The 27,481-nt window shown below is 42.9% G+C and overlaps 2 protein-coding genes across 5 annotated transcripts in view; one reads left to right on the top strand and one right to left on the bottom strand.

Moving 5' to 3' along the window:
* CTNNA3 (catenin alpha 3) overlaps positions 1–27,481 on the bottom strand; it is a 401,940-nt gene that overhangs the window by 203,169 nt on the left and 171,290 nt on the right. The window contains exon 7 of one of the 4 annotated variants that reach the window (XM_062496192.1): positions 26,070–26,090. The exons of the other annotated variants lie outside the window; for them this stretch is intronic. Coding sequence (XP_062352176.1) covers positions 26,070–26,090 — 21 coding nt within the window. The remainder of the gene's footprint in view (positions 1–26,069; positions 26,091–27,481) is intronic. 4 annotated transcript variants of the gene reach the window in all.
* Positions 17,818–19,665, top strand: LRRTM3 (leucine rich repeat transmembrane neuronal 3). The gene is made up of 2 exons (XM_062496073.1): positions 17,818–17,821; positions 18,128–19,665. The coding sequence occupies exons 1-2, from the start codon at positions 17,818–17,820 to the stop codon at positions 19,663–19,665; spliced, it is 1,542 nt and encodes a 513-aa protein (XP_062352057.1).

Genomic DNA, 27,481 nt, shown 5'->3' with positions numbered 1-27,481 from the left:
AACATCTGTCATGTCTTTTTCTCAGTGATACCATGAACTCATAGGGCTGTGATTAACCCTTTCTGTATACTGTCCACTGACTCTGCTCCAGCTAATGATTTCTGCACTAAAGACCTAAACAGAACTTGTGTTACCATCTGAAGGTATGCTTGCAAGTGCTGAAGACTGATAAAACCAGAATCACTTAATCCCTGAACACTCCCCATTCAGTGGTCCTCAACATAGACAGCCAGCTACTCTTCCTTAAACAGCATTTCATTCTCTATTTCATGATCCTGATCCATGATGAGTAGCCAAGCCTAATACTTAATACCTAGCTGAACAGAGTATTAAGCCAGAGACTCTGAAATCAAGTATTATACTTCACCTTTTGAATTTTGTTCCAATCAATACCTCAAAAATTGATTTTCTCTTATTCAGTATACCCAAATGGTTTCATTAAACTGAAAGATTACATGAGCTCCCAACAGGGAAAGGCCACCAGAACCCATTCTCTAGTCTGTGTTATATGAAAGCCCTAATCAACAGCCAGTGAGTATCTGAGAATACCGAACACATCCACCTCAATCATTATACAACAATCATACCAGCAGTGGTGTTCAGTGGAAATTATGACAAGAATAATAAACTATCAAATGTTTAGACTTGGTTCAATGTCTGGCAGCAGACCACAGCTGGATTTGACCTGCATAGAAGTGCAACATCAGCCATTGACAGTTCATTGTAGCAACAATGGGAGAACATTTCCTGAACCAGATGCATCCAAGGACTCCCATGCACCAACTCCCTGGGAAGTGACAACTTCCCCCAAGTGCACTTTTAACCTACAAAAAATGATTCAAGCACATTACTGTGGCTATTAGCATCAGTTTGTAAATGCTTTACTCCTAAGAGGTGGTAAGGTCCAAAGGATAAACCCCAGGTCCCTTCCTACCAGGCAGCCTCCCAGCCACTCTGCCCCCAGCCTGTTGGGGTGCATGGGGTCACTGTGTCCCAAGGACAGCACCTGGCACTGATACCTTTGTACTACCTGGATCCTGGCACGACTCTAACAAATGGAGAGTCCTTTTATTAAAGTATCAGAGAGCCTGTGGACATATGTAAAATACAAAGAGAATGAGGAATGGCCTTGAGCCTTTCTGCAGTGTGCAAACAGCCTTTTGTTTGTGTCACCTGAAAACAGGGTCTCGATGTAAGTTGACCAGACAATATTTTTTGAGATCTTACCCTTTACTCAAACCCATTTGTTTTGTACAAACTCTTTGCTTCAATTCAATACCACAACCTTCTCCACAGCTCTCACTCTTCCTGGAGGTGTCTATTCCAGAAAATTCATTACAATATTACAATTCTAATTCATGCAATAATTTTCCCCTTATACTGCAAGCCCTGTCTGACAGAGCTCCCTCCTAATCTTCTGCCCTAAACTGTCTCAGTTTCTCATTTTCAAGAACCAGGCTTTTACATTAAAGCTGATTACAATTAAAGCAATCATGACTTCTTGGTGCTAAATAGGTGGATTTCTGTTTTTACTACCAGAGATGCTGCTTTTGCTTTCCTCTAAAAAATACTCTTTTAGATCCAGCAGTCTCCTTTCTCTTTCCTTCCTCCTATGCTTTTGCCTTTGTAGCATCTGGATTTATGTCTTTCTACACTAATTCCACAAAGCCTACAATCCAGAACTCTTTTATGCCAGTCACTCTCCTTTGATCCCTCTCAGTCCAGCTGCTCTTTCTCTACTCTGTGCCTGTTCTTCACCCCAGCTAAGGTAATTAGGGCTCTTAGGGTAAGGTTCTCTGAAGGAGCAGAATGAAACAACAGCTTTAAAAAAACTACCCAAGACAGAAAAAAATCAAACCTGAGGAGAGGAGCATTGCATGGTAGATGCCTTGAGCATTCATTAAAGCTCAATACCAAATACATTCCTTTGCCTGCTGTCTACCAAAAAAACCACCAACATTTTTGAAACTTGCATTTCTTTCAATAAAATTATGTGTAGAAAATACGAGGATTAGCCCAGTGAAAAAAAAGTCCATTTTTTCCCAACAGCCCTCAAAATACCAAGCATAGAAAAATAACAAGCAGAAATTTTAAAAGTGCAGTTTAACAAATGTTTGATCTCAATGAATCATCAAGTCAAAGGAGGGAAAAAACCCAACAAAACAAATTTATTGCATGGCAACACTGAAGAAGTGGGAGTTTTATCTGGCAGAGATGAAATAAGAGAAGGAAGGTTAACCATTTAGTGCCTTAAATCAAAGCTCTTATCTTTTTTTCCCCTTTGTTCATTCCAAACACGTTTGTCTAATTATAAACTCTGGGAGAGCCCAGCTACGAAAGCAGAGGTTGTAACACAAGGGACCCAGCCCTGTTCTTGTTGAGCCTCACACCTGCCAGGCCTGTAGCTTCCCGGATGCTCCCTCCAGCCCTTCTCAGGTGTCCCACTGGCCAAGCTCCAGTCGCCTGCAACCTGCCCAGTCAGCCAGCACTGCTGGGAAGTGATAGAAAGGGGCTTGGGCAGCACCTCAGTACACCTGGGTGGGTCCCATCTGCCCCCATGGACTTGTGTCAGAAGCATCCATTGTTGTTTCAGCTACAACTAAATGGGAATGTCAGGGATTGTCATGGATAAAAGGATTATTGCATTTCCCTTGTAATCTTTCTCCAGAGCAATAACATTTTGCAACAATCTTCCAAAAATCAAAACATGTCCCTTGTCTGCTAGAGTAAAACTCCTGTATTAAACATAGTGTGGATGTTTAATTACTTCTTTGTGCATCAGAAGGGGATTCAGCTTGGATTTATATACTGATTGACAGACAGAGCAGGCAGAAAGAAAACCCCTCAAATCCCAGAGCACCACTGACACGAGGCCGTGAGGAACATGAGGGCTGGTCCCTGACAGCTGGTACCGGTACCACAGGAACTACACACACCCCGTGCAATGTGGGTGAACATGCACAGCTTCCACTGAGCTGTAACTGTGGGCCAAGAACGGGCTGAGAGGGGTGAAACATGCCATCCTGTATTCTCATCCACTCTGCAGAAATGAACCTTGCAAACAAGAGTTTTTACCCTCTCCGTCTCTTCCCCCACGGAGTACTAATGCAGAATAATGGGCTCCCCTTTAGAATATCATTAAGTTACCTGCTTCAGTTCCAAGTTAATTGAGATGCAAATTGGAGACACAGTGTTGGAGCCTGTCCCCCTAACCCTACAGGAAGACATTCAAAAGCATGAGGGACAGCTACAAGAGAAGAACATCTTTCATGCCAGCATGTTTAGACTAAACAGTACACACACCTCATGGTACCAGAGCCAAGAACATTCCAGTTGTGTGGTGTTTTCATGGCTCCTGACTTCAGCAGGCAGACTGCATTTAACAGAAGAGTCATACTGCTTTTTCATCACATAAAATAATTCCCTTCCATGGGAAAGTAAAGAGAATGAGAATCCAGAACAGCTGCCTGATGGATGTCAAAACCTATTCCATTAAATAAAGGTAATGGTAAAACTCAGGAGACGCAGCAGCACTTTACAGTGAGTTCCCATTTATTAATTTTGTTTCAAAGCCAACAACAAACTCCTATCGTCTTAGACTCCAAGAAAACAGAATATTTGCATTTCAGATTTTATCAGTTTCCTAAAGACACTACCTACAGCACACACAAGCATGTCTAATACAGACTCACAAGCTGTTAGGGAATTATTATGCTCAAATTCAAAATGCATGAATGGAATCAGTATAAAATGTGACACATGAATCACCCTGAATATCAGGAGTAAACTTACCCAAATGTGACTACATGGAAGATCTACCTCTGACCTCTGTTCTGATCATGTAAAGTACAAATCAGAGACGAGCAGAGACAGCAATTAATTCCACAAGGAAGAAAAATCAGCAAAACATAGGCACAGTAACTGTTATGTTAAACCATTAAACTTGATCAGTAAGTTCCTACTAATGACCTCTGACAGCCATATCCATAGGTGCTGGAGGACACTGCTGCTCTGCCATCCACGTCCCTGTCCAACCCACTGCTATTCCTGTTCATCAGCACTCCTGGGAAGTGCTGAAAAATAGTACATCACTCCATATAATGGTGTATACAGGTCTCCATAATTTTTAAATTCTTTTGTATTTGAGAACATGAGAAACTCTCTAATGAATTCATAAATGCTTTCCTATGTGGTTTCTGCCTTTCCTGAATTATAACAATGGAAAGAATGGGAACTGAAACAGAGCAGATTCCTTTGCTGTTGCTGCTGGCTGCTCCTGCATTAAAGTGTGGCAAGTAAAATAAGGCAGCACAGACACACACGACACTTGGAGCCAGCCTCTGACAAGGCAGCAGTGTGTGGCACCAAGCCAATTGTGCAGAAAGCAAAAGACAAACAGCAGCAGAACGTGGCAGAGGCTGCTGACTTGTAAAACACTAAAAACATTTACTCTTTTTCAAATACATTCTAGGCACAGTGGGACATAAGGCATTTCATACATTTCTGCTGCGAGTAGTCTAAAGTAAAAAATACCAGGTAAGTGGCAACCTAAGCAGAGGATACAAATGTCCTAGAGAAGCACTTGAAAACAAAACAAAAAAATAGTTGTAAAGTATTTCCAGAGCTAAGAAAAAGAACACCAACAGAAGAAAGGTCACTGGCATACCTTTCAAATTAGATGCTGAACATTAAAAAGGCTAATTTTGACATACTTAAAAAGATCAGCAACTCTCCAGCTCTTGATCTTTGCATGTAACATATTGTATTAGCTCATAATATGATCTGAGATTTATTACTCAAAAAGAGAGAAAAATATACCAATGAAGAATCCCCTCCCATTGTAAAATTCTGCAACTGAACCACACTCACATGATAATTAATTCTGTCAGCAATTAAGTCATTTGACAGAAAAAAAAAACCCTACAGAGTAGGAATTTTCTCATTCTCTGCATCCTTGATGTAAGTTACAACAGCCTTTTTCAAGCAGAAGATCCATGTTTGAAGCTTCTCAGTACTATGGCAATTCCCACCACATTAGGAATGGGCAATGACAGAAAGAGTCTGCTACAGTTCTCACTGAAGTTACAAAAACCATCCCAAGCAGATTTGGACTTTGTGAATAACCCCAGTAGTAACAGTTATTGGAAACCTTTTCTAAAGCTGGATTTGGGTAAAAGTTTGTTTCATCAAAATTAAGAATTCTGCAGCTCAACTGTTACAGAGGCTGGCACTCACCATTTCTCTCATGTTTCTGTGTTTATGAAAGGGTGAAATATTAAATATTGGTCTTTTCTATGAACATATGAATTACTATCTTCTTTAAAATGTTAATCTTTTGATCAGCAAGTATCTGATACAGAATTCCAAATACCACGGTATTTATGTAAGGAGCAAATACATTCAAGGACATTTTAGGTTTTCTTTTTGGAAATGCTCTGGGGCAGTGGTGTTCCAATACAACTCCAAGACTTTCATCCATTTACAAATATCTCAATTCCAACAGCGTATTTCTATTAGACTTTAAATCACACTGAGAAGAACATTGAAATTGCTATGTCAGATAAGAGCATTGGATCTCTTCCAGCTGTCTCAGAGCAGCAAGTCCTGGGTATTTTAAAGGAAACTGCGAAGTTCTTCATAAGACACAGCTCTTAATCAGTAACGTGGCCATACCTAAGGTACCTTGGTTTTTGCTTTTCCTACAACACATTAGTTACTTTCTGTTAGTTTTACATTGAAACACAAGACTTTTATGTCTTTTAGCTTTTACTAAATACCCCGTGTGAACTCTTAATGCAGTTCAACAGCACCAGGGCACATGAACTGCACTGTGGGGTTCAAATATCACAGTACGAACTAAACAATACAGCTGAAATGAGACACACTGGTGACACAAAGGAAAAAACAAAGGTGTATTTGGCTTTCCCTGAAAAGTTCTTCTTTCCTACTTCTCTTATGAATTTCAAAGTAAATAACATTGTAGCACGACTCTATTTACAGCTGCTCTGTATATTAGATTTGTACACAGTTATCTTGAGATTTGGGCTCTTTTTAGTCCTGCATTGACAGAATAAAGCACATTTGTTTCCTAGAAGTTTACAGAATTACGAAGAAACACAGGAAACTGCTCAACCCAGAGCAGAAGAAACGGCCCCAGGCAGCATTTTTTATCTGTCAATTATATTGGCACATGTCTATTGCTGCTCTGGATTTCAACCTGGTCAATCTGTCTAAATCACAAATAAACGGCGACACAAACATCTGCAGGAAGACCAAAGCAAGCAGCTACTCCCTGTCCCTATAACACACACACAGATTTTCCTGTCCTGTACCTGTGACAGAAGGGGCTTCCTGTAAGAACACATGGATGGAGGTGCCCCTGCTTTCTGTCTGCCTGGAGGCAAAATGGTTTTAAAACCGGGTCCATGCTTCTGAGTGTTTCTGTTTTCTCCCAGTTCCTGTTACCATTCAGGGACACAGAATGAAGCTGTTGACTGGGTGGGCCTGGGTGCAGGCTCAGCTCTCCTGTGTCTCCACCACATGGGCTGGCCACAGTCTCTACCTGGTTATCAACTGCAGCATGTCTTGCTTGCTAACCACTACTGTAGGCAACTAAGCTGCAAGAAAAGGTGCTTTTAAGCCTCTTACCTACTTAGGAGACACAGAATGCTGGATAGAATTATTTACAAAATACAAAAATACAACATGCCTATCCTAATATTCTTCCAAGAAAGAGAAGGAAGAGTGAAAATTCAATTCTTCTCTTCATGTCAGCTTCCTTTCCTCTACCCTTCAGCACTGTGTCCATCAGCAATTAACAGTTTACAGATATTTACTGTTTTACACACGTATTGAGTCACTTTGAGTTGGTTTGTCATTTGTTTGCTGTCCTGTACATTGGGTGAAAGACAGTTCTAATGAAAAGTAAAGTACATTGTCATAGAACCTAAAATAAATATGCATGAACCCTGTTGTTTTTTATTTATTTATTAATTATATGGGAGTCTGTTGCATTTTCTTTTAAATCACCCAAACATGCTGGGGTTTGGTCCTATGGGTTTATTTTGATTTAGTCACATTTAATTTAAGACAATTATCTTGGGTAGACATGAGAAGATGAGCTAATAGATCATTTAAATCACATGTGGTTTCTTCAGAACTCCTAATGGGAAAAGACAGAGATGATGGCAAATACAGAATGGAACAGTCAAAACATACCTGCATGTGTTTTATTTTCTTTTAAATCATAAAGTTCTATCCCACTACACCATTACTGGCATGGATGAGTGACCCCTGCCCAAGCAGCAGCTGACGACAGGTTGGTTAACTAAGACTATCAGGACAATTGTTGGGGGTTGGTTCTTTCCCTTTTGCCTCTGTGGAATTTTCCCCATTGTCATGCTAAGATACCTGTTGGCTGGGCCCTGGTGGCAAAGGGGGGGGGGGGGGGGGGGGGGGGGGGGGGGGAAGAGAGAAGAGGGAAACCCCTCGATATTGAAACAGCCAGAAGAGGAAGTGGAAGGCTCTGGCTCGGCCCATTTCCCCCTTGGAGTTCAGACAAGAAGGACGATCTCTGCCTCAGCCCCATCCCTGCCATCCCAGCACCAGGAGCCATCCTCACTGCTGTCAGAGCCTGCCCTGCTGCCTTCTCACTGTAACCTGCCACCATCCAGCACTCTGCTGAGCACCAGGACCCACACCGTGAGCAGAGGGCTCTCTCTCCATCTCTCTCTCCCCCTGGGACAGCTCTGCCATCACCCCCAGCCCTCCTGCAGCTCTGCGGGACCTGCCCGCCCCCAGCACCGGGAACTGCAGCTCAGGGAAAAGTTGCCTGCAGCCAGAAAGGGACTGGGACTGAGTTACTGTTCTGTTTGTGGCTAATTTCATAGCTGTTGTTGTTCTTGTTTGTCTTGTTAGATATACTAGTAAAGAACTGTTATTCCTACCCCCATATCTTTGCCTGAGAGCTCCCTTAATTTCAAAATCATAATAATTGGAAGGATCACATTTTTCAGTCCAAAGGGAAGCTTCTGCTTTCTTTAGCAAACACCTGTCTTTCAAACCAGGACAGATTTAATATTCTGAGCCTCCTCAGGAACACCAGGCTGCCAAAGCTGGAATACCTACACAATGCCCCAACTTGCTTCACTGAAAAAGACTTGACTGAATTACTAGAAGCTGAAAAATCTGAAACTTTTGTTAAAAAGAGAACAAACTTCTTTATGCAGCAAAATGGCAGTTAACAGCACTGGGCTGAAGCCAGGGAGGGAAGTGACTAAGCACTCAACTGCAGCCACTTGGAATAAATCATTGCAAAGCTAGTCATGGTGGGAATGAGCACAATTATATGCTTCTTAACTTTGTTCATGTTTTTCTCTTTCAGCTGCAAATCTGCTCAACTGTCATGTTTAGTTTTCTCTTCAAAATATTACTAATGCTGTCTAATAACACATCATTCTGACTGTCTCAGGCTGGAAATCACAGCCTCAGAACACCACCTCGAAGTCCAAGCCAGAGTCCTAACAGAGGAAAACTGGAATGCTTTTTCTCTGTAGAGCTTTTCATGCATAAGCAAGTGAAAGGAGAGATTGGGAATTATTTTAGAACATTTCAACATGTCAAATGAAATCATTCTACTCTGCTCTCCTGTATGCCTGCTAATGTTAAGAGCAGCAAGACTAGGAAGTACACCAATGAACGCCTTCCACTAATTCAGGTCTGATCCTAAGAAATACTGCTACATATACCTTTTGTTTCAAGAAGCTAAAAATGCGTCCACTGCAATTTTTATATTAAAGGAAAATTAAAGGTAATAGTCAGCAAGTACTGAAGTCTTTTTCAAAATGGTACTCTTCTAACATTAGAAAGGTTCTGTAAGTGAACAGACACTGGCAAACATAATAACCACAGATTTAAGATAATTCTGCATTTTTAAACAGAAGTCTGTGTTTCTATATTTGACAACTACACTGCCCTCACATGGAATTCTGATATTTGGCCACTTGAGCTCAAAAAAAGGCATCAAAATAAATGATACCCATAACAAGCAATAAAAATTACAGTAGATACAGAATAACCTGTGCTGGAATTCCAAAAAGGAACAGACAGCTTAAGTGATAGAAAGGGTATGAATTTGATGGGTTTGGACATAACTAGTGTCAGACAAAAGGTCAAGCAAATAATCTGTTATACTGATAAGCTTATAGAATAATTACATGCCACTATTGATCTCTTGTAAGTGAAGATACTGAGATCCCAAAAATTTAGAAAAAAAGCTCAGGTTTGGAAAACAAGTTTCAGTGGTTTCTGATATGATGTGGATGTCATGGTTTTCCTATAATGAAAGTTCTTGCCAGCTGCCTTCCTCCAGCAGTCAAGGAGCCACTGCAGCCAACAGATATTCCAGGGCTGAGCTGACAGAATAATTAATTCGACAGCCTCAGCAGATACTGAGCTATCAAAGCAGCCCCATCTGGAGCCCCACAGAGTTAAATGCATGGCAGGGCACAGGTCTGAAACTCCTAAGAAATGTGTGAACATGCATCATCTATGTGTGCTCCATGCTGTGCAAATGTCAAACACTAATCCCTCAGAGATGTACAAAAAGGGTAGGAGTATAAAAGGAGCAGGTATAGGCAAAGGCATGAGGGCAGAGGGAATAGCTGAGGGGGCAAGGCCAGCCCTGAGGGTAAATTTTAACAACACATACACATGGAACACTGAAAAGGTCTTTAGTTTGGTGACAACAAAACTGTGCAAATGGCCACAGGGCTGGCACTACCACGTCTTTAGTAGAACATTTCTGTTCCGGTTCTTACCAACACGACAGCACACACTCAGAGCTCGCTCCTTTCCCTCTGGCCAGAACCAGACACATCAGCATTATTGGTTTTTCCGGAAACCAGGCCACAGCTCTGCTTGGATTCAGTTATGCAATGCCTCTACACGATGTCCCAGCCCTTGCAGACTTTTCCACGAACAAAACTGGTCTGTGAGACAGCCATGTAAATCTGGCTGCACGGGAAGTTCGTTCCCCTTGCCATCCCTCACACTCCGCCCCTGAAGCACGTGCAAGGCACAAGCAGACACCGCAGGAGACTGTGGTGGCTCTGGGTTTTTCAGTGAATCTTCTCCCATTTGTTACCTGCAAAAAAGACGCCGTGAGGAGACTGACCTTCGGGAGATGAATAATCGGCAATTCCGATACAGAAGAACTGGCCAATGGTTCTAGCATTTCACTGAAATCTTCCAGGAAGGAGACAAGGGGTGTTGGGCACTCGCTTAGCTGAGGGGGAACACGCTGGCAGTGCGAGGCAGCTCGAGCGGCGTCTGCTGCTGGCCTTGTCCTACTGAGGGGTTCGGTGCTGCTGCGGAGCTCTCCTTGCTGCCGGTGTCCGCTGCCGTCTGACTGGGGCTTTTCGCACCGCCAGCGCCGGGAGCCCCCCACCATCTCCTGTGTGCTGGTGTTTCACGGTACAACGGGCCCGCACCTGCTCCGTGTCTCGGGAGACTGTAACGCCGGCGACTTCCATTGCCGGGGTACTCACACCGTGAACATAAAGCGCCGGGGGAAAGAGAACTCCAGGCCTCCTCTGTCTTCCCGGGATCCGCACTGGCTGCTCCCGAGGCTCTGAGTGAGGCACCGCCGTTCCTGTCCCCCGAGCCGTGAGGGAGGCTCTGCGCCAACAGCGCCCCCTGCCGGCTGGGCCGCAGGGAAGGACTGAACGGGAGGGAAAAGGCTGTGACTGGGGCTCTTGGGTTTTATCTTTTTATAGTTCTTATTGTTGTTGATCTTCTCGTTACATATACGTGTGTGTATATATATTCTAGTAAAGAATTGTTATTCCTTTTTCGCGTACTGGTGCTTTTGCCTGTAAGCACCATAATTTTCAAAGGGAGGGGTCACCTTTCCATTCCAGGAAGGTTTCCACCTTCCCTGGCATATATTTTTCTTTTAAACCAAGACACAGATAAATCGTTCTTCCACACAAGCACGCTTCATGGTGATACCTAAGGATCTCTCAGTACTCAGCCACACAAACCCTGGCAGTGCTGTCTGGACAATCAGACAGTCGGCATTCTTCCAGCAATGGCATCCTGGCCCATGGAAGAGCAGGTTTATAAAAACCCAACAAGGCTGGGTTTATTCTGAGCTAATCTCTCTAGCACCTTCACAGGGACTGCAGGCACAATCTCAACAGGGCCTTGCATACCACCCCTACACATCTCCAGGGCACTTATGCTGGGGATCATTCACGCTCTGCAGGTTGAAGCAGTATGCAGAAGATGTCATTTATTTTTACTTCCGTGATGATCGTTCATCCTCAGCACCTTCTGCTGCTTCTACATATTATAACTTTTCAGGAAGATGCTGGAGGATAAGCCTGAATGGATCGACACTAAATCCACTGAAACAGAAGTGGTCGTACCAATTTCAGAGAGTAAGTAAAATGATAGCTTTGATAACTTTGCATCTCATGTTGTGTCTCTGGAGGACGAGAATGAAGCACAGGCTGCTTGCCCTTGTCAGGAAAATTAATCCACAAACACCAGAGGTTTATGTCCAAAAAGGACACAATTACTTTACTTTATTCAAAAGTTCATTATTACTTTATTCAAATAAAGAGAGAGGCTGTGGGGCATTTCCTCTGGGCTCTCTCAAATTTTTGGAGGATGCAGCCTCCTTTTATCCTCATTTCCCAGCCCTCTCTTTTTCCCCACTGGCTGAGATACTTGAGAGGTCCAGACTTCCCAAAAGTATAATACCTAAGACCCCCTTCTAATGTATAACCCCCCTCTTTTTCTTTTCCTTGTGTCAGTCAGTGGAATTCCTATGGGATTTATGGCTCTTCCCATTGTTTCTTTCATCTCTCAGTATCCAATTTTATTTATCAGCAGACTGATAAAGACAAATCTCTCTCATTCCATTTATCAATGAGTGGAATCCTTCCCATTGTTTCTCTTACCTCTCAGTGCCAGTTTTATCTCCTAGCAGACCCACAGCTTGTTTGTAAAGACAAGTCCCTCATTCCTGTCACCCTCAAACAGCTTCAAAATCAGGACAAAAAGCCAGTTGGGAACAGTTACATGTCCAGTGCCTCATTAAGGCTGAAGGACTTTGGATGCCATGAACAAAGGTTTGTGTGCAGCCTCGCCTCCCCCAGGGCAGTGAAGAGGCCCCCTGTGATCTGTTCACCATGCTAAGGCTTAATCAGAAATGCCCAGCTGGAAAAGCCTCCTTACCCAACAGTGTGTACCTGTGAGTGAGGGAAGCACTAGCCAGAGTGGCCCGTGATGAGGCCCTGCCTGAGGAGACCCTCTGGGCACACACACTGACAGACACAATGTCCCTGCTGTCCTCTGCAAGCCATCCCACATTACAGACTCCCAGAGTGGAGCATGGCTCCTACACTCCTCAGCTTCTTGGAGTGTGTCACATGGGGTCCTTTCACTCTCAAAGAGGCTGGGGGAGACCTCGCAAAATGATAGGTCCTAGCAGAAGAGCAAGAGAGGATTTTAATTTATCCATCTCCATCACCTACCACTGACCACTACAGTCCTTTAGGGCAGTACAGACCAACCCCTGGGATAAAATCCTCTCTACTCTCAATCCTCTTTCTCTACGTCTTCCAAACATTTTCTGTTCGATTTCCCTTGCCTGCATGTTCCTTGAACCTGTCTTTCTCACAGTTCCCTTTCCTTCTGTCTGCCTTCAGCCAACACTGCATCCTGAGCTTCCCTCTGTCGTCCCACGCTCTGGCTCTGATATTTACACTGGGAGTTACACGCCCCCAGCTCTAATCTGATCCTCATGGAACAGCAGGTTCATTTAATCACTGGCTCAAAAATTGCAGACACATTTTATTAGACTTATCTCTCCTAACGATACAGTGATAGCACAATACAGTACCATTTAGAGCAAGCTAATACTGCTAACCCAGCTGATTCCTGGTTCTTTGTAGGGGAATAAAGTCAAGGGAACAACACACAGTGTCACTTCATAAACCCAAAAAAGAACACAGTGCGGCACTTGCTAACTACAGGTCCCCAAAGGGACGTGTGATTCGCACATAAAGGCACTCCCAGACCCAAGAGCTCTGAGCAGAAAAGTGCTGTATGCTCATCTAGTCTCAATTCCTAAGTTTGTGCCCTGTGTCTAGAAAAGCTCGGACTGCGTTCCTGAATGTACTTCTCACAGGAGTAACAGAAACCTCTTAATTTTTTTTTCTCTGTAACATCATCATTAAATGGATTTTAAAGAGTAAGCATGGAATATCCTGGGGAAGGCTAAGGTGAACCATGTGACAGAACAGGGGAAGGCTTTTAACTGATTTGCACAGAATCCCACTAGCACCTGGATTCTTACACTCTGGGAAGTTTACATCCCTTCCCTGCCCCCTCACCCCTGTTCTACTGACGCCTGATAATTCTGTCACCTCCCCTTTACAAACTTACTTAGCAAACAGATGTAATACCTGGTTATTACAGGTGCCTTCTCATAATCCTAAAAAAGTGCACAATTTGCTCATTCCTCTTTTCTCTCTGAAAAGTTTCATTTCCAAATCAGCTCTGTAGAGGAACAGGCTTTCACAGTGAATGCCCCCTTTTGTTTCACCATTCACTATTTTGGCAGCAGTTCATACTAAGATTTCCATAGGGAAATTGCATCTAGGTACAGAGAACTCAGCCAGACTGAATGGAAAAAGAAAACACTGTAATTTAAGCAGGTAAGAAAACCCAAAACCAAACATTAAATTAATTGCAGCAAATTAATGCAAAATCAGATAGCAGTGAAATCCATCTAGAACAACATCCAGATAGAAAACCTACTGAAAGTTTAGCACCAAGAGAAAAATCTGGAATATCACTACCTTAGCACAGTGCCTAATTTCCAAACAACTCTGAATTTCTCTGTCATGTAGATGAAGAAAACTACATGTTCATCACAGGCTCTGCCCAACACATCTCTTTTCATCTGGATGGATGTCAAGGCATATCTAGTAAAACATTAGCCCCTGTACTTCCTGATCTATGCCATCTTCCCCTCAGAAAAAGCCCAGGAAAAAAAATAGTGATCATGGAGTCATAAAACTCAAAACTTACAAGTATCTCAAGTTCTGTGGTATCTCTTTACGTTTGAGGCTGAAGCCCCAAAACACAGACTTGAACTTTGTGTTCAAGACTACAGAAATAAAATATTTTTCGTAAGAGATTTTTCTTTGCAGAATTGGCTAAAATACTTTTCTGTCGGGCAGATGGAATAATGTTGATCCTGAGCACTGATGTTCAGTCAGCATGAAGTCACCGAGCCTTGGGTCACTTGCACCTTCTGGCTCGTGCTCCTGACTGGGAAGTGCTGTTCTAGGACAGGACAGCAGGCAGGGCTGTCTGCAGTGATACAGAGGTGAGCTCACAATGCCCTGTGCCTACAGCAGCTGTCCTGCAGGATGAATGCACAGAGCTCACACGGAGCACGAGCTAAACTCACACTGAGGGGCCAGCAAACTCCCGGCTTTTGGGCACTCAGGAGTTATGGCATTAGTTCTAATGGAAACTATTCTTAGTTAACCCATAAGAGAAGCAACCACTTGGGCCTCCCAGTTCTATGAGCTGAATGGTGACCCAGTGGGGGTGCACCAATAGACAAGGTGTGGCTGAAACAGGGCAAAGATATCTTATGTAAAACACATCTTTAACTTAATTCTCTACTTGTCATAGTTTATATGGCCAGATCAGTCTGAAATTTTATAAGAAAAGTTTCATACAGGGAGCTTTATTTCCACAACTGGAGAAGAACTTATTCTGCTATATAAAGATAGAGAAATGCAATTTTAAAAATCTGTTTATCAGACTCTGGCACTTTTCCTGCTTGTGTAATTCAAAAAGGATCTCAGTAAAAAAAATTCAATTTGGCAATCCATTAACATAGATTTGATGCTCTCTCTGTTCATGTCTTGATGTCTCACCCCTTTCAGAAAAATGAAAATAACTCTTGGTAAAGAGTGGCTGTTCTCTCTTATTAGTCCAGTATATTGGCAGTTATTAAAACCGTAGGAAAGCTGCTGAAGCTCTGCTGACTCATGGTGGCCAAGAAGTTACTTGTTAACTCCATAACCAAAGTAGAGGAGGGAGAGAAGCAAAAAAAGGAAAGGCCAGAGAATGGGCAAAGTTTGGGAAGAGGGCTGGGTGCCAGCTGTACACTAAGTTGCACCAATTCTTCAGGAGAAAGGATCTGGATGTTATTGGAAGTTTTACATGCTGTCTTTGAACCAGGTCAAGAGTCAGACCTAATTTCAGGCCATTTAAGTTTAGGAAGCTAAAAGAGTAATTTCAATAAAGAGTTTACTTCTCACAGACATCTACTGTCAACAGAGGAAGAGCAGCAGCTCCAAAAGACAAATTGACTTACCAAGGTCTGAACTGTCTTCTTCCTGCTCCATCAAGAACAGAGACACCTCAAGGCAGTGATGGGAAGCCTATACCAGGACACAGGCTGGCATGTGGCACTGCTGTCAGCAGAACAGCTCAGTTCCCAGTGCACTCCGCTGTTTGTCATTGGCTCCTTGACCCTACAGACCAGACTGCAGAGCCCCAAAGAAGCTGTAGCAGAGCATGGGAGATAGTTACACTGACAGAGGTTAATGGAGCAATTAACCCTTTCCCTCTCCAATCTGTGCCAAAGAGAAGAATTCTCACAGAATGTGCCGTGAGGCAGGAATACACTTCTGACATGAAAGATGTCCCTAGCTGTTAGCCAGGAATGACTGCACTCCTCATTTGAGGACTCTGGTTTGGTGCATTAATGCTAGCTACTGTAAACCTGAGGTCATTCACAGCCTAAATACTAGCAAAGGTGTCACTTTAATGCCTGGGGAATTCTACCTTTCACCTCATTTGAAGTTATTCTATTCTCTCAGCAGTGAATAATTAGGGAAAAGCCAGAGCACGTTACTCCAAGGGTAAGGATTTTCCCTCAGAAAAGTAAAGCAGTTCTCAGCACTGTCTGGCTGCACTTGAGGACTGCACTCCACACTCCTAAGGAGCAGTACACTTCTCTTCAGCTTCCTGCCCATTCTTGCACCAGAAAATGCCAGGACTTCCCACTTGGCCATCATCATGTGTGATCACACACATGTGAGTGATCACATGTGTGATGTGTGATGAAATCACATATTTCTCAGTGAAGGAGGACTGTCGGCGTGGTCTATTTGCTGTAACACCATCTTACCCTTGCTCAGCCCAGATGAGAGGATGTGTTCTTTCCCTGCAGCATACAGTGAAGAAGGCAAAACTAAGGAAAGACAAGGAGGTTCTCTCGGTGATATATGAGGCCTGTAGAGCATCACACATATAGAAAGCTCAGCATTACTGTACCTTCACATAAAATCCTGTCCATGTCCTAAGTGACAGCAAAACAATTCACCTCATTAAGGTACTACCCCAAGCTGCTTAATCGCTGTGTTCTAAAGGTTCTGGAAGCCTATGGCTGAAGTGCTACTGTTGTGAAACAAAGTGACAGCAAGTTGGGAAATAAATGAGCACAGTACTCTCTTCTAACCTCCTGGCACTGAGCCTTTAACAGAGAAGAAGAAAGCAAAAAGGCAATATATCATCCCCAAGAACATTTTTCATGTTGTAAAAAACAGTGTCCACACTAAAGCACTTGATAAGAGACACGCTGAGGGGGCTGATACTTCACTGAAAAACAGCGATTACAAAAAGGTTATGTGAACACGTCTAATGTAGTAAGAAAATAAAATCCAACTAAAAATTTCTAACTATATCCTACAAATGTCACGTCAGACCTTGAGACGAAAGTCTCAGCAGCTGCTGCTGAGCTCTTAAGCTCAGGGATGCAGGGTAGCTCTCGCAAGCACGCAGGGAGGGTCAGGGCAGTCCGGCATCCCCCGGCAGCGTACACGGAGCTGCCCCTGCGCAGCGAGCAGCGCCCGCTCTCCCGGGAGCGCTCGCTCATTTGCAAGGGAAGGCAGGCACTGCACATGCCCACGGTGCTGCTGCCGCTGGGGGCAGCTTTACATAAGGCTGCGCCCGGCGCCAGCCCGCCACAGCCGGCCGGAGCTCTCGGCATGCGAGCGCGGCAGCACCGGAGCCGCGTCCCGGGTCGGGCTCCTCTCACCCGCACCTGCCCGGATCTCCGCACCTGCCCGGATCTCCGCACCTGCCGAGCTCCCCGCACCTGCCGAGCTCCCCGCACCTGCCGGGCACACCCGCACCTGCCGGGCACACCCGCACCTGCCCGGATCCCCGCACCTGCCCGGATCCCCGCACCTGCCGGGCACACCCGCACCTGCCCGGATCCCCGCACCTGCCGGGCTCCCCGCACCTGCACCTGCCGGGCTCCCCGCACCTGCACCTGCCGGGCTCCCCGCACCTGCCCGGATCCCCGCACCTGCCGGCATCGAGCCGCGAGCTCATGGGGCACGGCGCTGGCAGCTCCCGGGGCTGAGCTGCGGGCAGCACCGACCGACATGCTCTGCTACAAAGCAACGTTTTAAAAGCCGGGTTCCTAACTAGAAAGATGCAAAAGCGTAATATCCATGAAGATCCCATTACCTAGGAAGAATTTAACATTTTGCTGCAAATGCTGTGTTTGGATTGATTTATTCTTGGAGTGTTCTGCACTGCTGGCAAAGAATAATGTTCCAAAATCGGTCCATTTCCCAAGGGGTCCAGGTTTTCTTCCTGGGTGTCAGCGAGCCCTGACTCACTACAGTGCAGCTGACAAGGGCTGCCATGCTTGTGGCACACTAAGCAAAAAACAAAAGACCTAAGGACGACCTTTGAACAACACAAAGGATGGGTATGTTTTTCATGTTATCTTTTAAATGTATAGTTAATAGTTACTGCATAGCCTGTGCTTTAATTACTCCATAGACTTGTGATTTGTTATTATACTTAAACGTCTTAGGGATTACTGTTTTTCAGTACTTATATCAAGGTATTCTTAAAATGGAAAAAAAAAAGCTGACTTTAAAAAAAAACAACGTGAAAAGTAGTCGTGGAGCTAGCGCTTTGTAAATGATTGCTAAGTACAAGATTTTAGCATGATTGAAAGAAATGACTGATGTGTGGGGGGATAACTTTTCTAAGTTGTTTTTATTTCCAGGTTTCAATGTAATTAGGCTACTGAGCGGATCAGCTGTAGCTCTGGTAATAGCCCCTACTGTATTACTGACAATGCTTTCTTCTGCTGAACGAGGATGCCCTAAGGGCTGTAGGTGTGAAGGCAAAATGGTATATTGTGAATCTCAGAAATTGCAGGAGATTCCCTCAAGTATATCTGCTGGTTGTTTAGGTTTGTCCCTTCGCTATAACAGCCTCCAAAAACTAAAATACAATCAATTTAAAGGTCTTAATCAACTCACCTGGCTCTATTTAGACCATAACCACATCAGCAATATTGACGAAAATGCTTTCAGTGGAATACGCAGACTAAAAGAGTTGATCTTGAGTTCCAACAGAATCTCCTATTTTCTTAATAATACCTTCAGACCTGTGACAAATCTCCGGAATTTGGATCTGTCATACAATCAGCTGCAGTCTCTGGGATCTGAACAGTTCAGGGGCTTAAGGAAGCTGCTGAGTTTACATTTGCGGTCCAATTCCCTGAGAACCATCCCTGTTCGCATATTTCAAGACTGTAGGAACCTTGAACTGTTGGATCTGGGTTATAATCGCATCCGAAGTTTAGCAAGGAATGTCTTTGCAGGTATGATCAGACTGAAAGAGCTTCATCTGGAGCACAATCAATTTTCTAAGCTCAACCTGGCACTTTTTCCAAGGCTAGTCAGCCTTCAAAACCTTTATTTACAGTGGAATAAAATCAGTGTGATTGGACAAACTATGTCCTGGACCTGGAGCTCATTACAAAGACTCGATTTATCTGGCAATGAAATAGAAGCTTTCAGTGGACCCAGTGTTTTTCAGTGTGTGCCCAATTTACAGCGCCTCAACCTGGATTCAAACAAGCTCACATTTATTGGCCAAGAGATTTTGGATTCTTGGATATCTCTCAATGACATCAGCCTTGCCGGGAATATATGGGAATGCAGCAGAAACATTTGCTCTCTGGTAAACTGGCTTAAAAGTTTCAAAGGGCTGAGGGAAAATACAATTATTTGTGCCAGCCCCAAAGAGCTGCAAGGGGTGAACGTTATTGATGCAGTGAAAAACTACAGCATCTGTGGCAAGAGTACCACAGAAAGGTTTGAACTAGCACGAGCTCTCCCAAAGCCAACGTTTAAACCAAAACTCACCAGGCCCAAACACGACAGCAAGCCCCCTCTGCCCCCAACTATGGGAGCCACAGAGTCGAGCTCCGAGCCCGAGCACGACACAGAACACATCTCCTTCCATAAAATCATAGCAGGCAGCGTGGCTCTTTTCCTGTCGGTGCTGGTGATCCTGCTGGTGATCTACGTGTCATGGAAGCGTTACCCTGCCAGCATGAAGCAGCTGCAGCAGCGCTCTCTCATGCGAAGGCACAGGAAAAAGAAAAGACAGTCGCTGAAGCAAATGACTCCAAGCACACAGGAATTTTATGTAGATTACAAACCTACCAACACTGAGACCAGTGAGATGCTGCTGAATGGAACAGGACCCTGCACGTATAACAAATCAGGCTCCAGGGAATGCGAGGTATGAACCATTGTGATAAAAGAGCTTTTAAAAGCTGGGAAATAGTGGTGCTTTATTGAACTCTAGGGACTATAAAGGGAACGTTTTTCTCACTTTTCTGGCACAGCTCTTCCATGTCCCTTTTCTGTACATTCATAATACTGGTCGTTTTACTCTCATACATAATCAACTCATTGAAATTTAAATACCGTAATCAATGTGAAGCCTGAGCTCTGGTTTAATACAATACCTGTTGTGCAAACCCTCTGCTGATTTCATTAAAGTCTCTCTTGTTTTTAAATAGAAAACTTCTTTCATAAGTAATCCACTGCACCTGCACCAACTGTGCCTCTGGTTAGGGAGAAAAATTACGACAATGAAAAAAAAAGAAAATCAAACTCAGTGTGGCCCCCTCTGCCTCCCAAACCCCAGTCCTTGCTCTAAAATTCGCTTTTTGAGCCCAGAAGGAAGTCAAGACCCAGGTACTGTAGCTTCATATGAATTGTGAGTTGTCTGAGGATAGAGATGGTGCAGGAACAGCTCTGAAAAAATGCCTGATTGCTGCCCAACACAAGAGAGACTAAAAATCACCCTTAGGTATCACAGCAGGGGCAGAGCAGAGGGAAACCTAGCCTTAATAAAAAAAATAAAAAGGTACAGTGGGATTTACTGTACTACATTATAACACAGTGTTTCTAGGGCTGATAGCTAGCAATTGAAACCTGTTTTATGTGACTTCATACAAAAGGTGCCAGTGTTTATCCCTACATCCAGTTGCCTTTCAGAAAGTAGTCAAAAGGCATTCATTAGACGAGGAGCAGAAATTCCTTATTGATGCAATTAGAGGAACTCAAATGTGCAGCAGCAAAAGCAAGACCACTTCCTGCACACATTTGTTTCAGCTCTCATTAGGAATTCTCTTTTCAAGACTGTCAAAGGCATTAATGTAGCTGAGGAAATCATTGGATTTCGTCATTTTCTTCTATTTCTGTTTATTTGCAGGGCTAGGCTTGCTAAGGTTGTGGGTTATGTTTTGCACAGTGTCCCTCTAATAACTAAATAAAGCTTCATCACTTCAAATGCCAGACACTGCATTTTAGACATACTACAGCTGCAAAGAGCTTTCAGAGAAAACTGGTTACTCGCTGATGTGAGAGGAGTACAGCCAAAAATGCTTTTACATAAATCAGTGACAAATCATTTTTCTCTCTTACCAAAACCCTAATGACGTTATTCATAGATACTCGGTTTTAATGTCTAGTCATACACCAGTGGTTCTGGGCAAAAACCAGATTTGTAACCCAGCTATTCCCTGTCTACCTTCTGCCAAAATCATGTATTTTGCTGGCTGCAGAAGAATATAATACCACCCCCCTCCACCCCCCCTTATTTGCAAATAAATTGTACCTCCTATTTTGATTATGAGGAAGGGAGGGTATGAAATAACACAGCAGCACCTTTATAGAAGTCAGTAATTCAATTATCTCTATTTTGCAACTTGATTTGGCTTTGTAAACTGCACATCTTCAATCACTTGGGAAGGAATATTTTTACAGGGCAGTTTCACTGCAGCAGATCAGAAAAAGCAAAACCTTAACAGAAGGTTCTCCTGAACTGTTACTGGAAAAAAAACAATCACAACCAATCACCTTGAAACATGCTCAATACAATGAAAACAAAGCTAGAAAGACATCTTAAAAGGAATAATACACTGGAAGGGGTTTGGGCTGGGACTTTTTCATGGAATGAAACCATTCTCATTTTCAAGGACTGTAGTGAGGAAATAGCTGAGGGTGAAGCTTGAGACTGTACTGAGCCCTGCAAGACAGACCCCATTTCCTTGAGTACAAGGAGCCACACCATTAACAGTGCAAGTGCTTGAGACACTTCAGCAGCACAGAGCTGTGCCTGATCTGTACCTTGGAAGTTGCTATTAAAAAGTCAATACACATTTAATTATCTTAGCTACTATAGGATTCTGTTTTCTACCAGCACATCTTGGTTATTTCTGTACTGAACCATTAGAGTTTGCAGGAAACTTCATGTTAAGAACCCTCCCTGTACTTCAGAGGTTTACATCTCTGCAGTGGTGACTAACATTAGGCACAGCCAAAACACAAGAGATTTGCCCCAAAACACATAGATGTTCATATAGACACACATACGTGTGTGTACAAATATAAATACATATAAAAATAAAATTAATTTTTTATATTTAGTTTTAGGAGTGCTAACTGCCATCAGAAAATAATTTCATACCATTACTTTAGAATTTTTGTTATTAAAAATATTCAATACATCTTTTAAAACTTTTTAATGGACTGTGATTGTGAGAGTTGTCTATAATTGGGTTGGACTTTATATGCTTTGTTTTGTGTTTCTTTAATGCTTTGTTCTAAACATAACTACCCAGATAGAACCAATCCACAACCTCCTTCAGAAGGTACCTGTAGAATCAACACTAGGTCCCTTTGAAAAATACTCAATTATAGGCATGAAAAAGAAAATAAGGCCAGTCTGCCATGAATCATGGGTGGATAATAAAAATATAGTGAAAATCCAGCATCTGTATTCATGCACAGACATGCTTAGATGAACTAACTCATTCATTGCCTGAAAACTCCAGCTGCAGGTATTTCCAAACCCACGGGGTCAATGTGTAATTGCTGCCATTGTCATTGATAATGCAGCCACTGTCTGACTACACAAAAAACACCCCGGTGTGACTCTGAACCTTCCTGCACAGCCCAAGGCCTGTGAGCCAAGGGTTTAAATGCCACTCCAGTGCCTATGGCTTAGCAAACATTTTAAACCAGCTCCACAGCACCTTAAAACACATTATGAGTTCCATGTTTTCATGTAGGCAAAACCCACATGAACTCAGCTAAACTGAGCCTCACCACTGTCAAATGAAACACTCCAGAAGTGACTTGGTTTGGGTGGCAAGGCCACCAGAGTCACAACTTCTAATAATCTTGTGGGAATGACTTTGTCTTAGCTGAGCCACTTTCAGTCCCTGTGAAAGGCTGCCCCTCTCCTGAATACAAATGAAGTGCTGAAGCCCCAAGGGTTCCAGCACAGAAATTGCTCCTTTGCTTCTCTCCAGTATCTAAAATCTTAATCCCACTTTGTCTTGGTTTTTGGATGGTTTGGTGCCAGTCTCTCACAAAACTGTTAAAACCTTGCTGGGCTGATGCCAAGCAATCCTCAGAGGATGTCAAAGTAAGAGCCACAGCAGCTATGATGCCCTTCACAAACCTGTGAGCCTTCACACAAGCAGTTTAGGCATGAAGTTGAGGAAGGAGATGTGACCAAGTGCCTCCAATGAGCTGGCTGCTCCTTAATGGAGCTGATGCCACCTACATATTCCAATTTTAGGAGAGCAGCAATGGGTTTTGAAGATGTTTGTATTTTTTTTCCTGTATGTTTTTTGGGATTTTTAGTCATTTACTATTCCTTTTCCTGAGACATGTATGGTGCTCTGGGGCTGCCACTGAAGACAAGGGCTTTTCAAGCTGCAGATAAAGTGCAGGATTCTTCCATGGCTGTTGTAATTTTCGTTGGGTTTCCATCTACATGTATTTAGACAATGTTGAGACAAATGTTAGATGGAATCACCAGACTGCTTATTTTTATTGTAGCACCCCAAAAACATTAAGGGCAGTGGGTGCTTTCTCTGTGAGACACAGAGAGACCATGGCAAACAGACGTGAGAAATTTGGGGTAATCTGCTGGATCTCACAGCAGCTGAGTACTGCAAGTGTAGTCCAGTGTCCTCACCAGTGGATTGCTTGGCCTCTCAGCCACCCAGCTCTTGGAATATTCAAGAGCTATTTCAGAGTAATACACCACACAGAATGCACATCTTTGGGAAAAGAAAATAACTAATGTACTAAGCAAATTTGAGGAGACTGGTAATGTTCATTGGCTGTGTTGAGATCACCTCCAGCAAGTGCAGAGTAAGAGAATAATAATGAGAACAAGTGGCTTGAGTATAATGACTGCAAGCTTCTCTGCTGGCTGGTGTTCATGACTCACTATCTGCACTTCCAGAGTCATCACAGCTGAAGGTTTGGCAATGCTCTCTTTTCTTATTACTATGAAATGGTGAACCTTGATATAAAATTCAATTTCAAAATGAACATAAATGGACAATATTTCTGCAAATACAATTAGAAATTTTCAGTCTGCTGCAAGCAAATGGTCCTTGCTGTTAGCCCTCAATGCTAGATAAATATTCCATGGATGAATTTCTGTGGAACAATAGTGACATCCAGTGGGTAGGGAGCTTAATCACAGGTATCTCCTGCATAAATCAATTCACAGAGAGACGTGTTTGCCTTTTCCCTTTGCATCCTTCTGCATCACATGGCAGAAGCATCAAACCCTTGCAGCGACAGTGACTACTCAACTGGATCTGTGTACAGGAGCCATAGCCTGCATGGAGTGAATACATGGAGAAAATAAGAGTAGATGAAAGCTGGCAGGAAATTGTTTATCCAGTGTGCAAGTCACTACAGCCAGCAAAAGGCTAGGTGTATACAAGGCAGCAAGGGTAGCAGCTCTAACAGGTTTGTGGCCACTGGTTTAGAACTTATTATTTATGGAACACCACTTTACTAGTCTAGGAAATAACCTCAGGCCACAGACAACTCATTCAACTTCCTAACAAAAGAAGACTAAAAAAAAAAATTCTTCTAGTTTATTTTTATAATAGTGAGAGAAAAATATTACTAAACATTAACAGAAAGGCAATTCAATACATGGGGAAAAAGTGAAAGAAAGAACTTCCTCTCAAAAACACAAGTGTGCAAAGAGACAAGAAGGAAACAGCGCAAGATCAAATTCACAAACAATACCAAAGTCATCCAATGGCAAACATGACATGAATCTGCAGCATATGTGCTTGGGCAAAACCTCTGGAATGTTTTGCTGTAACTGCACTAGGTCTCAGTAACTGTGCCAATGTTATTGCTATGATCCTGAACCACAGTGAAGGAGTCAGGATTACAGCTCTGTTGAAAAGACTCAGGTTTCCCTGCCCCTAAGGAGGTGCACAGGAACTCATTTCACTCCACACTGGAGGAAATGCAGTTGTAGTTCTAACTTTTGATGTCTTCAGGTGCATTGGGGGGGGGTCACCTATTGGTCCTGGTGCTTTGCTTTTTATTCCTAGTGAGGCTTTTGAGAGTGGGATCATCCCAGTGGGACAGAATGTGATTGTGCTGTGATTCTCAGGGTTACAGCCAAACCCTTCCCTGGCATCACACAACAGAACACAGCAGGGCACACAAGCAGTGAAACGGGACTGAGCTCAACAGCTATGAACACATCACCAAGGAGGTGATAACGTAACAAAAAGGATTTTAACCAAGACCCTCAGGGACAATTAGCTGTGAGCTGATGGCCAGTATATTACCAGCCAGAGAACCTGCAAATCTCACTTGGAATAAGCATAAACACCATAAAAGCAAGAATGAAAGAAGATTTGCAAGTAGGTAGTATCTTTTTATTCAACCAATCCATCATAGAAATCACATCTCCCTGTGAGTCCTGTCTTGCTCATGCTGTTATACTATAATGACCACAGCACTGGTATTTCAATGTAAGAATAAGCATTGTTTACTGAGAAGGGATAAAATCCTAGTTAATTCTTATTTATTAACTTATTCCTAAAGAGCTAAATGACCTACTGATGGTATTACAGGAAATATTAGATATTCATGTGAAAAAACAAAATATTCTTCATCACTGAAATCAGCCAAACTCTTTAACAAAGCAAAATATTCTTTACTTACTGTTTGTTACTGTTTCCTACAAACTCTTTTGTTTGCCAAAAAGCAACTGAATGATTGGAGGTGTAATCTTGAACAAACATCCTCCAAAAACCTTTCATGTGTCATCTTAACCACTAAAGCCATTCCCTTCCTGTGCTCATGACCAACACATTGCCCGTGTGTCCTGGTTTACCCTCCTGCCTGAAGGCTGAATTTCTGCTTTTCCAACACCAGCACTGAGACCATGTATGACTTCATAATTACACTTTAACCTTGCTAATTTTCCCAGTGTTTTGTGACAGCCTACTAAAGTCTACTAATACATCACAAGGACACATGACAGACAAAATATCTTAATTACTCACCTGCTTACCCACCAAACCAGGAGAGAAATGCATTACAAGGTTTAGTGCTTCACTACAGCACTGAGAGGAAATGCCCTGCTCAGTTCTGTGTGCAAATCCTTTTCCTCCCCAGACTTACAAACCCACTACCTAGGTAGGTCAGTCTCTCAGGACCCTAATTCCTTAATACCAAAAGAAAGCAAACCTAACTGCAGTGACAGTGATAGCAGCCTGCAGAAGCTGCACCATGAAGTCAGCCTTTATTATTTATTAGTTATTTGCACCTGAAATCCAGCAGTACCCCCTACACTTGCCAAGGGTTATACTGGCACTCTACCCCATAGTGTGGTACACTAACTGTAAGAAAACACTGCATTTTCATGGGCACCTCTGTTCATGTCCATAATTATACTGAGAGATGGAAAAAGAAAAAAAACTCAGGGAAAGGACTGCATGTGGCTTACAGCACTAGTAAAAAGTCAGGAAGGGTCACTCAGCTTCTCCAGAACTTAAAAAAACTGGATTTAAAAGATACAAAATGATAGATAGATAGATAGATAGATAGATAGATAGATAGATAGATAGATAGATATAGATAGATAGACAGACAAAAATGGAATGTCAAAGAAATATTTCTGCATCTCTAGGAAGTATTTTAAACTCTTTTTTTGTTTGTTTTAAGTTGCTGATGTCAGATTCTGGGCATCTTTAGACATCAAACAAAAAAACTTCTCTTTTCTTTCATACCTTACTAAATGAAAGGAAGAAAATACCTTCCTATAATGTAAGACATTCTTTCCAAAGCTGTGGGACTGAGCTGGTATTGGAAAAAATCTAAATATATTCCATCTTACTTTTGTTGTTTCTTTTGTGATTATTTCCAACACCTGTAGAAATGGGAAGCTACTGCTAGCAGGGAACATGTACATTATTCTAGCTAAGCACATCCTCCTGGCATTTATTTTGTGCTTCATGGCAAATCCTAGGTTGTGCTGTTGGCTCTTACATGTAACCTTTGTGGTCAGAAGAACTTACTGAAAGCACAACCATCATGAACGGATCCCTTGTTCCAAAAATACATCCTTCATAATGTATATTCTAGCATACACACTGGCTCTTGTTGGCTTTTCTCTGTTAAAATGCATTGTTTAATGTTGCAGAAGCATCTATTTGGCCTACGCCGAGTTGTGCTGCAGGTGATAAAAGCAGAGAAAGGGAACACAGTTTACAAAAGACAGACTGGAGTCAAACAGAAAAACACTTCAGACTTCATCTTAATTAGTGTGCTGTAACTCTGTTTTCAGTCTCCTACAGATTATCCTGTTTATTTTAAAACAGACTGCAGCAAAGGTTTTCAAACCTGCAAGTGGGAATTTAAACACCCAAATCTCACCCATTTGTAGCACCAGAGGAGCATTTAACCTCTGTTACAAAATATTACCTCCTCTCCCATTTTCTCCCCAGAACTGGACATTTGAACAAGGGTCTGCAAAGTGCTCTAGCCAGCTCCATGAAGCTACTCTAAAAAATTATTTCCGCAGAGATTTTGGCAAATTCTCAGGCAAGGGAAAGGTTGTGGTTGTACTTCAGTGAGGTGCAGATGGGGCATCTTATCTCAGTAACACTGGGAGGGCTGCATATTGGAGAAGGGTGTTACCTGGGGAACTGCCTTCTGACCTACTGCAAGAAGGACTGACACTAATTCCTGGCAGGCAGTTACAG

The sequence above is a fragment of the Cinclus cinclus genome, chromosome 7 (genome assembly GCF_963662255.1).
Source record: "Cinclus cinclus chromosome 7, bCinCin1.1, whole genome shotgun sequence".
Taxonomy (NCBI): domain Eukaryota; kingdom Metazoa; phylum Chordata; class Aves; order Passeriformes; family Cinclidae; genus Cinclus; species Cinclus cinclus.
Note: the sequence above shows the minus strand (reverse complement) of the source record. Positions and strands in the feature narration are given on the sequence as shown.